Below are 12,444 nucleotides of genomic sequence, written 5' to 3'. Positions count from 1 at the left end.
ATAATAATAATAATAATGATAGGAGAAAATAATAAAACAATAATAAATCTTAGCGTCAATTTTCTACGATGGAATTTTCTACAAAAAAATTCAGCGGTAAGCGCACGCACGGGCGGGCGCGCGCGCGCTCGCGCGCACATTGTAAAGAAATAGAAAAAACTAAATAAATAAATTGCGCTTAATAATAGCGCAAATATGTTGTATGTAATGTACGCTACGCAGCACCGGTAAACATCTTAAACAATAAGATCATATCTATCAAATACACTTTTCTATTAGGATAATCCATTTTAATTTTCTTGCGGGACATCCGAGGGCCGTTCTTTACTTATAAAAAGGAAAAAAAAAAAAAAGAGAAAAAAAAAGATGAAAAAAGAAGACACACACAGCTACTATCCACGCGCGAGCAAATACAAAAAAAAACAAACAAACAAATAAATAAATAAATTAAATTAAATAAATACTAATCAAGCAAACAAGAGGCCAATAAACAAAGTATAATAGATGCTAATTACTTATGCTAGGTGCTTGTCAAGTGACACACACACATACACACACACACACACACACACGCGCGCGTACGGACGTAAATATTATTATATTTAACTTATACAATTAATTTTAGGGAAAAAGAATAATAATAATAATAATAATAATAATAATAATAATAATAATAATAATAATAATAAAAGAAAAAAAATGCAAGTTGATTAAATATAAATTTAAATTATTATTTATTCTTCGTATTTTATTTACGAGGCTGAAACAAACAAGTATGCATACACACACATGTAGTAGACGCATTCAATTGCATTTATTAGGTGGTTTTTATTCGTTACTTTCAAAAAAAAAAAAAAAAAAAAAAGAAAGAAAAGTCCTGTAAAAAGTACATCAAATTTATATTAGAAATTTGTTATTAAAATAATTTGACAAATTAGAGTTAACAAGAACAAAAAGGAGCGAACAAGTGAATCGTACTCACCATTGTCAAGTTTTCAATAATATCATTCTATGATCATTGTTTATTAGATTAGTAATTGGAAACATTTTTGATCAGTATTTTAACCCTTTCGCTACTATGGACCACTATAGTGGCCCTCCATAAAATACCGCATATTTGACATACGACGAACATATGCAGTTATAGCACTAAGTCAAATATCCAACCCACACTGGACATGCAATTTTAGTGCTTTGTTTCTTTTGATTAAAAATCGTTAAATATCAATAACAAAATTACCCAAAAATAAAATGAAATTTCGATGCTGTTGCACGTATTAGCAGCCCCGTAATAGTAGACATATTAGCGCCCGTAGCTAAAGGGTTAAATAAACTGTAAACATTTGTAATAAAATATCAGTAAATATTGTGTAATGCAATCACCCTGACACAACTTGACTTTTATTACAAATATTGATTATTAATTTATTATTTATATTAAATAGAAATATTTATAATTTTGATAAAATACTGATGAAAAATGTTGGAAAAAATTACTGATCACACAGGACACACATACATAAACATCGGCACTTGTCAAATATACATTTACTTGCCATAAACAAATGCCTTAGCGAACAAAATGTTACTGTACACTGAAGTAAGTATGTAAGTACTGAATTAAGGGATGAAAGAGGTACCTATATAAGAAATATATATACATATACATATACATATATATATATATGTACATATATGTATCTATAAGTATGTATCGTATAATGAAAAAGATACCAAACAAATGAAACACGTAAAGGTTAAAATATATCAGGACAAAAATTAGAATGGTTAAAAATATTTCAAAAACATATTGCAAAATACACGAAATGAAGAATATAAAAAAGAAACAACCGATTCACATAATAATACTATCTATGACTATAATAATAGAAGAGCAATTAATTCACCGATTGTATTGTATAAAATGTATCGCGATCTTTTTCCGTGATTACGTCTCCTTAATGCGTGTATAAAACTAAATAATAATAATAATTATTATTATTATTAAAAGCACTTTGTACGCTAAGAAAGTATTCCTTTTTCTCAACAGAGAAAGAGAGGAAGAGAGAAAAAGAAAGAGAGAGAGAGGGAGAGGGAGAATGACAGAAGTAGAAGTAGAAATAGAAATAGAGATAGAGTTAGAAGTAGATAGATAGATAGTTAGATAGATAAATAGATAGATAGATTTAAAGAAAAAAAAAAAAAGCAGAGAGAACGAAGGAGAAAGTCCATGAAGAAGAAAAAAATATTAAATAAAAAATATGATAAATAAATAAAAAGAGTAAGAGTGAATGAGAGTGAAAGGAAATAAAGGATATCGAGCGAAGATTAAGGAAAAAGAACAAAAAGATGCAAAACTACGCTAATGATAAATGTTTGTAGAGATTAAGAATGCAAAAAAAAAAAAAAAGACAATTATTATCTCGAAGGAAACACACAACAACAACAACAACAAAAAGAAGAAGAAGATTAAGTCATTAAAAAAAAAAAAAGTATAACAACATAATTATACATACCATCGGTGGCAATGTTCAACTTCACCCGTCCATTTAGTCTTTAAGCCGTGTCTGCACGTGTCTAATTCGGCTTTTAGAGCACACACACACACACATGCATAGAAGAAATCTAACGAACACCACACACGCCGTATAAAAATAATTATTAGAAAATATATTGTATACGTATAATATATATATATATATATATGAACATTCGTCATCTTGCTACGGTAAAAGAAAAAAAGAGACAAATAAGTATTACGATGTCAAACCTTTTTAGTTGGCTTCTATCAATTATATTTTCCAAAAGAAACAACAACAAAAAAAACAAAAAAAAGATAACAACAGCATCTCGATTGCTGCCAACGATTCATTCATCGATCGAGCGCATTGGTGTTCACAGTCAGCATCATATCCGGCTCGAAGAAAATTTGACGTACGTTTAGCCGTGTGACAAATACGGTTATAAACGTGTCATATACACGTTACACGCATACATACATACATACATACGTCAGGTACGTACGTGTAATTGAATGCGTACGTAGAAAAGAAGTTTGCAAAAATAAAATCGAAATTCTTCAAAGATTGTCTTCGTCTCAACTCTCTTTTTTTTTTCAAAGTTATATTTATATTACACAAATCCCGATTTTTTCCACGATCCTAATGATCCTATATAGATGCTTTTATATTTTTTTTCTTCTTCTTCCTTCGTTATTTTAATTTATTACAAAAATACACAATCTTTTTTTTTTTATAGGAATGGTTTTTTTTTTCAAATGTTACAGGTGGTCGTTGGAACCTTGGATTTGTATAATTTGTATTATTGAATACGTTATATATCGTTGTAACACGCGATCATGGTATTAACAGGTCACTCTTTATCCTTGCCCTTTGCATTCTCGAGAAATTGAGATCACCGAGATATGTTTCTAGCTCTTCTATCAATGCTTCCGCTGCTTCGACACACCTATCTTCCTCGAGTCTTGTAATAGGAATCGAGGCTTCCTCTTGTATTATACTTAGGATTAACTTCAAATGAGACATTGTTCTGCAACAAATAAAAAGAAAAAGATAAAAAAAAAAAAAAATAAGACATGAAAATATAATGAAAGACATTTTTGAAAATGTATAGCTTATTTTCTTAACTTTTTTTTTTTTTTAAATCCTACATCATACCTTGCCATTATACTTATCTTATTACTTGATAAAGTTTCAATCATAGCGTGACATTCGATTTTTTCGATAACATAAATATTGTTCCCGGCACTTTTAGCATCGAGACATTGCAAAATACGAACGAACCTATCGGAATCTAATTCAAAGGGAAGATCTAAAATAGTTTCAAGGGAGATACTCTTGAATGCTAACACGGCGTACGGTGACGAATACGTATCATATTTTCCACGTAGAATATCGCGAGAATAGAAAGTAATAACTGGCATAGCTATTTGCAATTCCGTATCCAAGTTTTCGTATGTAATCGTACTGTATATCTCTACGACTGTATTTTCATGAAAATCTATGGGATCGAGAACAAGCGTGGCTACTATGTTCTTCTTTCTCGGTGATATTACGTCGATCCTTTTCCAAAGTTCGTTTTCCTTTTGCCAGAAAGCCGATACGACACCGTGAATTTCGTTCATGTCCTTTGGAAAGGCATAAAATTTCAGTTCCCGTAATGTTCTGTAAAAAAAAAAAAAGAAAAAAAAACATCAAATAAATAATTGATCATGAAGTAAAATATCACAAAAAAAAAAAAAAAAAGAGAAAACAATCAGAGGATGACAAGAAAAGAAAAAAAAATAAAATCTTCAATAATTAGTGATATCCAAGATAATGAACAATAGTTAGCAAGTACTCAAACAGTAGAATACAAGTATGTGCTCGTTTCCTGCTTCTGGACTAGGCATTCCGAATAGGTAGGTAAAGAAAGTCGGGCATTGGATCAAGCTTATCTATCCCCCTCTGGGCGTCTCTCTTCCCTGGTTTTCTTCGTCCCTCGCTCCCCCTTTTGCGGAAGACCTTCCCTTTGCTGGCGACCTCCCGACCTATTCGACTTGTCTCGCGCTTGCGCTGCTCACTTCCAACTCCGACAAATCGACCCGCGAAAAATTCAGCCAATCCGGAACTTTAGCGTGCTGTACACGGACTAACCGCAGTTACCACTACTGCTACTCCTACTACTACTATTACTAACATTGGGATCATCAGTACCAGCACCAGCAGTAGAGCAGCAGCAGAAGCAGCAGCAGCACCACCATCATCAGGAGCAACGACGCTGGACTTTGACGCCTGGCGTCTCTTTCTCTCTCTTCCTCTTCCTCTTTCTCTCTCTCTCTCTGTCTTTCTCTTTCTCCCCCTATCTATCTATTTACTCGTCTCACTCACTCCTTCTTTCTCTTCCTCTCTCTCTTTCTTTTTCACTAACTCGTTTGGTCGCTCATATTGTTAGACCAGCAGACGACCATTCCAACGTTTTCTTCTCAGTGATCTATGTGATGCCACCCGTGGTCGTTCGGTGATCCGTGCGCGCATTAACTTCTTTTCTCAAAACGTGCGCGAGAATCACGTGCGTGCGTCAACTGAAAGGACAAAGAGAAGAGAAGAGAAAGAAGAAGAAGAAGAAGAAGAAGAAGAAAGAAAAAGAAGAAATTCCAGAGAAACGTAAAGGGATAAAGGTGTGACACTTGGGGCCCATTCGACGAGAAAGACGAAAGAAACGACCATTACAAGATAATCAAAGAAATCTCTTCGGCTCGACGTTTACAGATAAGGGCGATAAATGCTCTAACGAAATCTCGAAACGTCGCAGGATTTTCGGCTTGTATGTCCGAAAAAGGTACAAATATTTATTTTTTTATTTAACCACACAACAAACAATTGATTAACTATCTTAATTAATAAAAAATCTGAAAGAAAAATGGGCGACACACGTTAATTGGTATTTCGTAAAATCTACGTGACATGAGAAAGATATCAGACGGAAGTGATCTTTGAAATCCTACGTGAGAAGCGCTAATCATCTAAGAAACGTCTCACCTTTTATTACGAGAAAGAATAAAGACGATACACGTGTGTGTGTGTGTGTGGGTGTGTGTGTATCTGTAAAAAATATTCTGTGAGAAAGTTACTTTAAAAATATCATCACGTTGCAAAATTTGATATTATTAACTAACGACGAACATTTTCATCAAGAAAAATTTGATTTGCCTGTTTCAATGATTTATTTAGTAATAATCTCATGTGAATAAAATAATTTAGCAACCCTAACGCAATTGTCACTTATATATATATATATATATATATATATACATACACATTTTAATAATCGAATTATTAAAAATATCGTCGAGGAATATTGGCATTTTTTTCTTTTTTTTTTTTTTTTTTTTTTCGTAGGACGAGTTGTTGACGAGGTTAAACATGAAATAAAATACACGCATAACAATGTCAGCGATTCTATAATTTACCTTTATGTAACAAACGCAAACGATTGCATATTTCGAACGTATGTGTGTGTGTGTGTGTGTGTATGTTCATATGTGTACACGGTTATTTCTCTGTATAAATTTGAACGTATACAAATATATGAAAAAAAAAGAAGAAAAAAAACAGAAGGAAAAGAGGGAAAAAATAAAAAGATTCTTCGCTTTGTTTCAGTCCGATATGAATACAGAAGGAAAAACGTTCTCAGGGAGATGACACCACGACGTCACGTATTCGCGGGAATTCGTCGAGCACTTTTGGCAGCCGCGATCGTGGGTTTGATCATCTTGGCCCTCTCCAATCAAGATGATCATAACAACGTGCAACAGGGATCACTTTTGGACGTAAGTGACAATAATTATCGTTTATAATTTCATTCTTAAATTTACCTCTCTCTCTCTCTCTCTTTCTCTCTCATTTAATGCATTTATCTTGTTATTTTTTTTGGGGGAGGGAGGGAGGGAGGGGGGCTGTGCTTCATTTTTTATGCATACAACAAATTAATTTAATTCAATCATTAATTGCTTGTCTTATAGTTATATAAAAAGTTAAAAGAAAATTAATTGCAAGTTATTTCAAGAACATCAAGAGATTGTAACCGTCACACAGTCAATCGTTTTACTCTAACAAGTGAAAGGAAAAAAAAAAACACAAAGTTAAGATCTAAATATTTATAGGTAGACATTTTTCTGATTCATCTAACATAAGAATAAAAAAAAAATTTAAAAAAAAAAAAAAAAGAATTAATTATGTCATTTAGAGGAAGAAACCGCGAGAGCGTAACCGTTCAAGTCGTTTAGTCCCATAAGAGTATTAGAAGATTATCTTAAGGTCATCGAAGTTACCATTGGATACGGATCTATCCGAATTACGTCATATATTATATATATATATATACATATCCAAAGTATATTCTTACATAACATAGTCGATAAAGTTCTCCTTAGGCGTGAAAACTTAGTTCTCCTAAGAACTCTTAAAAAGAGATCGAAATCGGTAGGCCCTTGGTTCTTAAAGCACCACCACAGTAAGCACGAATTGGCAAAGTTCCAGGCGCAATGCGGTGCATGGACACGCAGAGATCGGCCGATATGGCCTCTTTAAACTATGCAAAAGAACAGCAAACTAAGTTGAAAGATAAGATATATGTGGAAAGATATTCGACTTTCGCGCATTCGAATCCAACTTTTTGACAAAAAGAAAAAGAAAGAGAATGGTTGGGAAGAGAAAAGAACAGTAACAACAAACATTATATATATATATATAGATATATACAATAAATTCGAAGAGTATATTGACCTTGAATAATTGTTAAATAGTTCCATTGGATAACAAATCACATTGCTCACGTTGATCACTGTTATACATTATTCTTTCATCTTCCCCCTTTATAACTAATAAAGCTACTAACATATTAAAATACGTGTTCACATTGCTATTTACAGTATGTGTAAACAATTAAGATCAACGATACGTGATTCGAAAGTTAAGATACGTTCTTCGTATCCAATCGTTTATGAGAAAACATTATTGGAGCTGATTTGTTGAACAATATGAAATAAAGGATGAACGTTACACAATGCATACGAATGTATATTTGTATATACATGTATGTGTTGGACAAACGCCTCCATGTCAACCAAACTTATTAAGCATTTGTGGAGAAGGATTGGTCGGTAGATCCTGGATAGTTCAATGGATAAGAGCAGTCGCCCGGAAAGTGAAAGATCTGGGTTTCATTCCCAGTCCAATTCGTCCAACGATCCAGTTTCTTTTTTCACGAATCAAGAGGGGTATCCTTGGGGCCTACAATGACTTTGAGGTACAAGTAAAAAAAAGAAGGAAAAATATTATCAAAAAGAATCAAAGAGAGAATGAATTACAAACAGAGTAACCCTTTAAAGTTTGATCACGTGATCTACTTTTCAAGCATTATTTATTTTTAAGTTCACCCAGTCGAATTTTCGCGTACCAGGTCCTACATTATTATTATTATTATTATTATTCTAAAAATTGGAAATCAAATAAATTGATCGGCAGTTTAAAATTAAATTCGCCTAATACCCGTCGAGCCAGACCTGTATGCATGTAAATACGTGTGTATAACTCCGATGCGCTTGCACCAACACTAAAGTGAACTTTTCTCGGATGCATCGCCGCCCACAGAGAGAGAGAGAGCCCTTCGGTCGTGCAACGTTGTGGCCCACATTTGCGATAGTCTCTAGAACGAAATCAATAAGGGGAAGGTAGAGGCAGCAGTGCGCTTCTATTTCACGTTCGTTCTTCTCGTTTAACTTTTTCACCTTTTTTTTTTTTTAATTAATTTATTTATTTTTCTTTTTCTTTTACTTCATACATTTATCGACGATCTATTCCCCAAGATAAATCGACAAATTGAAACGAGAAATACAATGAATTCTTTCTCCTTACTTGTTTAATTATTTACATAAATACAATTAATTCGTTCAATACATAAATCTGTAAAATGATACATACGATCTGTATCGTTGATGCACTAATCGAACTTTATACAGATACGATAATTTATATGGTGAGAATGTGTTTTGCAAAGATATATAGGTCAAATGTCACGTGTTTTGCAACACGACTCTCCTCATTCTCAATGCAACGTAGCGTAGGACGACGTGCGCGCGAATAGCCCATAGATAAAAGTGTTTAGTTTAATTGTGGAAATTGACTTAACCTTGCGTGTAGCATAGAAGGTCGGTGTGATAGATATATATATAAGTATACGTGTGCACATTTGTCTATGTAAATATGTGGTACTACGTAAGTGCATACTTAGAAATGCACCTTTGTATGCTTCTTACGCACGTGCTTTGAAAGATCTTGACCCTGGGGAAGAATAGACAAAACTTTCGTTCATTCATACATTTATTCTTCGATTGATTTTTATTCTCTCGAGATATTCAATAAGAGAGATAAATATTTACAGTGTACATATTTTTCAGGATGATGTCAACTTAACGCCAGAGGAGAAAATGATCGAACTAGCAACAGCTGCGGAAACAGAAGCTCGTTTGATCGAACGAAGAAAATTTTTGGCCGAAAAGTGTGCCGAGGAAGGACTCGATCGTCCTGGAAATGATTCCCTTCACAAGCCCAATGCCTGGGAATTCCTTGTAAATAAAGAATATCATCTAATATGGTGCAACGTATTCAAAGCTGCATCCACCTCATGGATGTATAATTTCAATTTACTTGCAGGGTAAGAAACGTTTGTTCAGTTTATCTCTTTATTTTTTTTTTTTCTATTTAAATTAATCAAACTAATAATATTTTATATATTACAAATTTCGATTAGTATAATATAAAAAAAAAATGTATTTTGAAGATATTGAAATGAATGATTTATATCAATCATTTAATCAAATCTTTCAGATACAGTCCGCAATTTTTAAGAGCCTCTAAAGCTGTACCAGTGTCTTTGGCACGACAAAAATATCCTAGACACACGGCCGAAGAATTAGCAAAATATTTAAATGACAGTATCAGTTTCTTAATCGTCAGACATCCTTTCGAAAGATTGTTGAGTGCCTACAGAGACAAATTGGAACATAGTTTACCACATACGTTTCACAGCAATCTTGGTGCCCATATAGTTTGGCATTACAGATCAAAGGTATTTATCAAAGAAGACTACATTTAACTTAATCGATCGACATGATTTTTTTTATAATTATTACATTTTCCACATAGGATTCAAAAATGACTGGTAAACATGGACCGAGATATCCATTCTTTGAAGAATTTGTTAGATGGCTTTTATGCCAGTGGAAAGCTGGAAACGAATTAGACATGCATTGGACACCGATAGTCAACTTTTGTACACCCTGCCAAGTGCGATTCGATATAATCGCAAAATTCGAAACACTTCGAGTAAGTCACGCAAAGATGATGATAATAATTCTTGTTTTTCTCTTTCTCTACCTCTCTACCTCATTCTTACTAATTTATTTTCTAATGAATAAATGAATTTTAATCACGCACGCGTAGGAAGATCAGGACTTCCTTATAAAGCAAGCACACGTTGGACATATCATTAAACCGGAATGGAAGAATCCAACGAGAGGTGTTCAAACGAAAGATGTTGTCCAAAATTATTTCACTCAATTATCCAAGACACAAATCAATGATCTTTATGAAATGTTTAGGTACAAGTACATCCATTTTTTTCTTTCTTTCTTTACTTTTATATATTTAGCTTTTATGCATACTAAATAGTTAATATTTTGTTCAATATTAATAATAATCTGTCAGTATTTGAAATAAATGGCTAAGAATTTTGTTAAAGGTTGCGTGTTGATAAAGTACAGATACAAATATTTTATTATAAAAGTGTTGATCACTTAGATTAGATAAAGATAATTTATTAAAAATACTGATCACATCTATGTAAAATATTGATCACTTAGATTAGATAGATATCAATAATTTATTATTAATGTTGACCTTTTATTTGAAATATTAACTCGTAATAAATAACTGTCATTTTTAATAGTAAACGATACTTATCATATTCTAATGAACATCAATTATCATTATTTTAGGTATGATTTTATACTCTTCGATTATTCTCCTGAGGAATATATTTCACTTGGAAAAGACAACCCGACTACGTTGATATGCAAAAATTGAAGTTAAAAATATGTCAACTACTTACAAGACGTCGGTCTCAATCGTAATTATTTGTGAATGCAGCATTCCTTTTTTTTTTATATCAAAATATAGTATATTACTCACCTAGGAAGGTAAAGTAAGAAATGTCTCAGAGTTACATGTAATTGTTGTGTTACAAACATGTGCTCTGAGGCTTGCTTTCTTATTTACTGTCCATGGTGAGTAGACATTTTTTTTTCTGCTCGACGTAGGCAGAAAGCGGCAACTTTGTTTGAAACGAAAAAAAGAAAAAAAAACGCAACGAAACATTAGATTATGCTTGATAAAGTTTAAAATTGCTAAGTATATTATCTGTATATAATAGTCATTAGTTTTAAGTCATTTATTATATAGAAATAAACAAAATTGAAGTATTAATTTTAATTAAAATATACTTTAAACGATATTACATCTTCCTAAATATTATTTTCCTAATACATAAGAAATAATATATATATATATATATATTATAATATCGTATAATATTAGAGAATTTTTCAAACGAAAAATAATTCTTGTTAATATATATTAATTATAGAAATTTTGTTATTTAATTATAAAGAGCTTCTTCCTAATAAAAAAAAAAAAAAAAAAAAAAAAACACACATACTCGATGTTTGAATCTACTGCACAAACTTAAAAAATAAAGAAAAAATAGATTAAAAATTAATAGATAAATTATCAATAGAAAAATAAATGCAAGTATACATCTTCACAATAAAATTACCGATTAAACTTTTTATTAGATTTTCAATAAAGTTTTATTATTCTATGACTTGTCGCAACAATTTAAGGTGTAGATTGGCACATTAGCAGAATTTTTGCTACAATGGCGTTAATAAGTAAATACCCAACATAGTAATAAGACAATATATTTCATTATATTTTGGTAAAAAAAAAAAAAAAATCAAATTTTATTTGCCATCCCTGTGATCATAGTATTAACGTTTTATTATAAATCGCAACTATAAACTTTGAATCGTTTCATCTATATTGCAAAAGACAAATTTTATGTTATAAAAATAAAATGGATACTCACTGAAATGATACATTCTGTAAGATTGCAACTATTATCCATTTATCTAGATAAACGTATTGCCAATGGTCTTTCAGTATCAAGAATTTACAGGGTTTATTGTAATTAGATCTCTTTTGAATTACTGGTTCTCCTTTGATGGTGTACATCTATAATAAATATAAACAAAGATACTTGTGTTATTGATTTATTCAAAAATTGATTAAACAAGTTTAATAATAATAATCAAATACATGGATCAACTTACTTCGCTATCTGAATCAGAATTTTTTTCATGGCCATGGACAAGTTTGAAAATTAAACTATTAGAAATATTTTTAATTTCATCCTTTAATTCTTCCAATTCATTATTCGTTTTATCTACCTTGTTCTGTAAAGAACTTAATTGATTTTTAAGATATTCTTCTATGGGATTATTTATGTTAGAAGATGGAGGATTAAGAATGGAATTTTCATCTTTATCACTAAACTCAAGCGCATCGTCGTCAAGACAATCCATGACTTTGTAAATATAGCCTTTCAAATATTGTTTAATCGTATGGAAACATAAAGCTTGTTACAAGAACACTCATTGAATAAACAACACTCTAAGATGCTGTTTAACCTCTAAAATCGAATCAAAATTAAAATATCGATGAAAAGTTGTTTAAACTGTCACAGACGATTCTTCAATACAATAAGATCTTCTCATTTTAAATAAACTATTAACGTATTTCAAATTATTATCTACTTAATTCTGTA

At 31.6% G+C, this 12,444-nt stretch overlaps 2 protein-coding genes across 3 annotated transcripts; one reads left to right on the top strand and one right to left on the bottom strand.

Moving 5' to 3' along the window:
- Positions 1-821: 821 nt before the first annotated feature.
- Positions 822-12,204, bottom strand: LOC107064548 (uncharacterized). The gene is made up of 4 exons (XM_015317330.2): positions 11,951-12,204; positions 11,707-11,852; positions 3,678-4,184; positions 822-3,549 (listed from the first exon to the last, which is right to left on the bottom strand). The coding sequence occupies exons 1-4, from the start codon at positions 12,200-12,202 to the stop codon at positions 3,357-3,359; spliced, it is 1,098 nt and encodes a 365-aa protein (XP_015172816.2). The 5' UTR covers positions 12,203-12,204; the 3' UTR covers positions 822-3,356.
- LOC107064547 (carbohydrate sulfotransferase 11) lies at positions 5,020-11,073 on the top strand. Of its 2 annotated transcripts, XM_015317329.2 has the most exons (7): positions 5,020-5,340; positions 6,162-6,331; positions 8,960-9,216; positions 9,390-9,630; positions 9,708-9,887; positions 10,005-10,162; positions 10,559-11,073. In XM_015317329.2, exons 1-7 carry the CDS (start codon positions 5,328-5,330, stop codon positions 10,644-10,646), a joined length of 1,107 nt encoding a protein of 368 aa, XP_015172815.1. In that variant the 5' UTR covers positions 5,020-5,327; the 3' UTR covers positions 10,647-11,073. The 2 variants fall into 2 exon arrangements, with proteins under 2 accessions (XP_015172815.1, XP_089029601.1); XM_089173475.1 differs by lacking the exons at positions 5,020-5,340; positions 6,162-6,331 and adding an exon at positions 7,532-7,809.
- Positions 12,205-12,444: the final 240 nt, after the last annotated feature.

Source organism: Polistes dominula, unplaced genomic scaffold (assembly GCF_049000335.1).
Source record: "Polistes dominula isolate Pdom_NZ unplaced genomic scaffold, Pdom_raw_medaka contig_33, whole genome shotgun sequence".
NCBI classification, from domain to species: domain Eukaryota; kingdom Metazoa; phylum Arthropoda; class Insecta; order Hymenoptera; family Vespidae; genus Polistes; species Polistes dominula.
This window is presented reverse-complemented; position numbering and strand designations above follow the sequence as displayed.

Coding starts and splice junctions, on each gene's coding strand:
- LOC107064547 (XM_089173475.1), top strand. CDS start 7,567: ATGCATACGAATGTATATTTGTATATACATGTATGTGTTGGACAAACG. Junction 9,217..9,389: donor AATTTCAATTTACTTGCAGG/GTAAGAAACGTT, acceptor CAAATCTTTCAG/ATACAGTCCGCAATTTTTAA. Junction 9,631..9,707: donor TTTGGCATTACAGATCAAAG/GTATTTATCAAA, acceptor TTTTCCACATAG/GATTCAAAAATGACTGGTAA.
- LOC107064548 (XM_015317330.2), bottom strand. CDS start 12,202: ATGGATTGTCTTGACGACGATGCGCTTGAGTTTAGTGATAAAGATGAA. Junction 11,853..11,950: donor ATTCTGATTCAGATAGCGAA/GTAAGTTGATCC, acceptor TATTTATTATAG/ATGTACACCATCAAAGGAGA. Junction 4,185..11,706: donor TTACAGAATGTATCATTTCA/GTGAGTATCCAT, acceptor TTTTTTTTACAG/AACATTACGGGAACTGAAAT.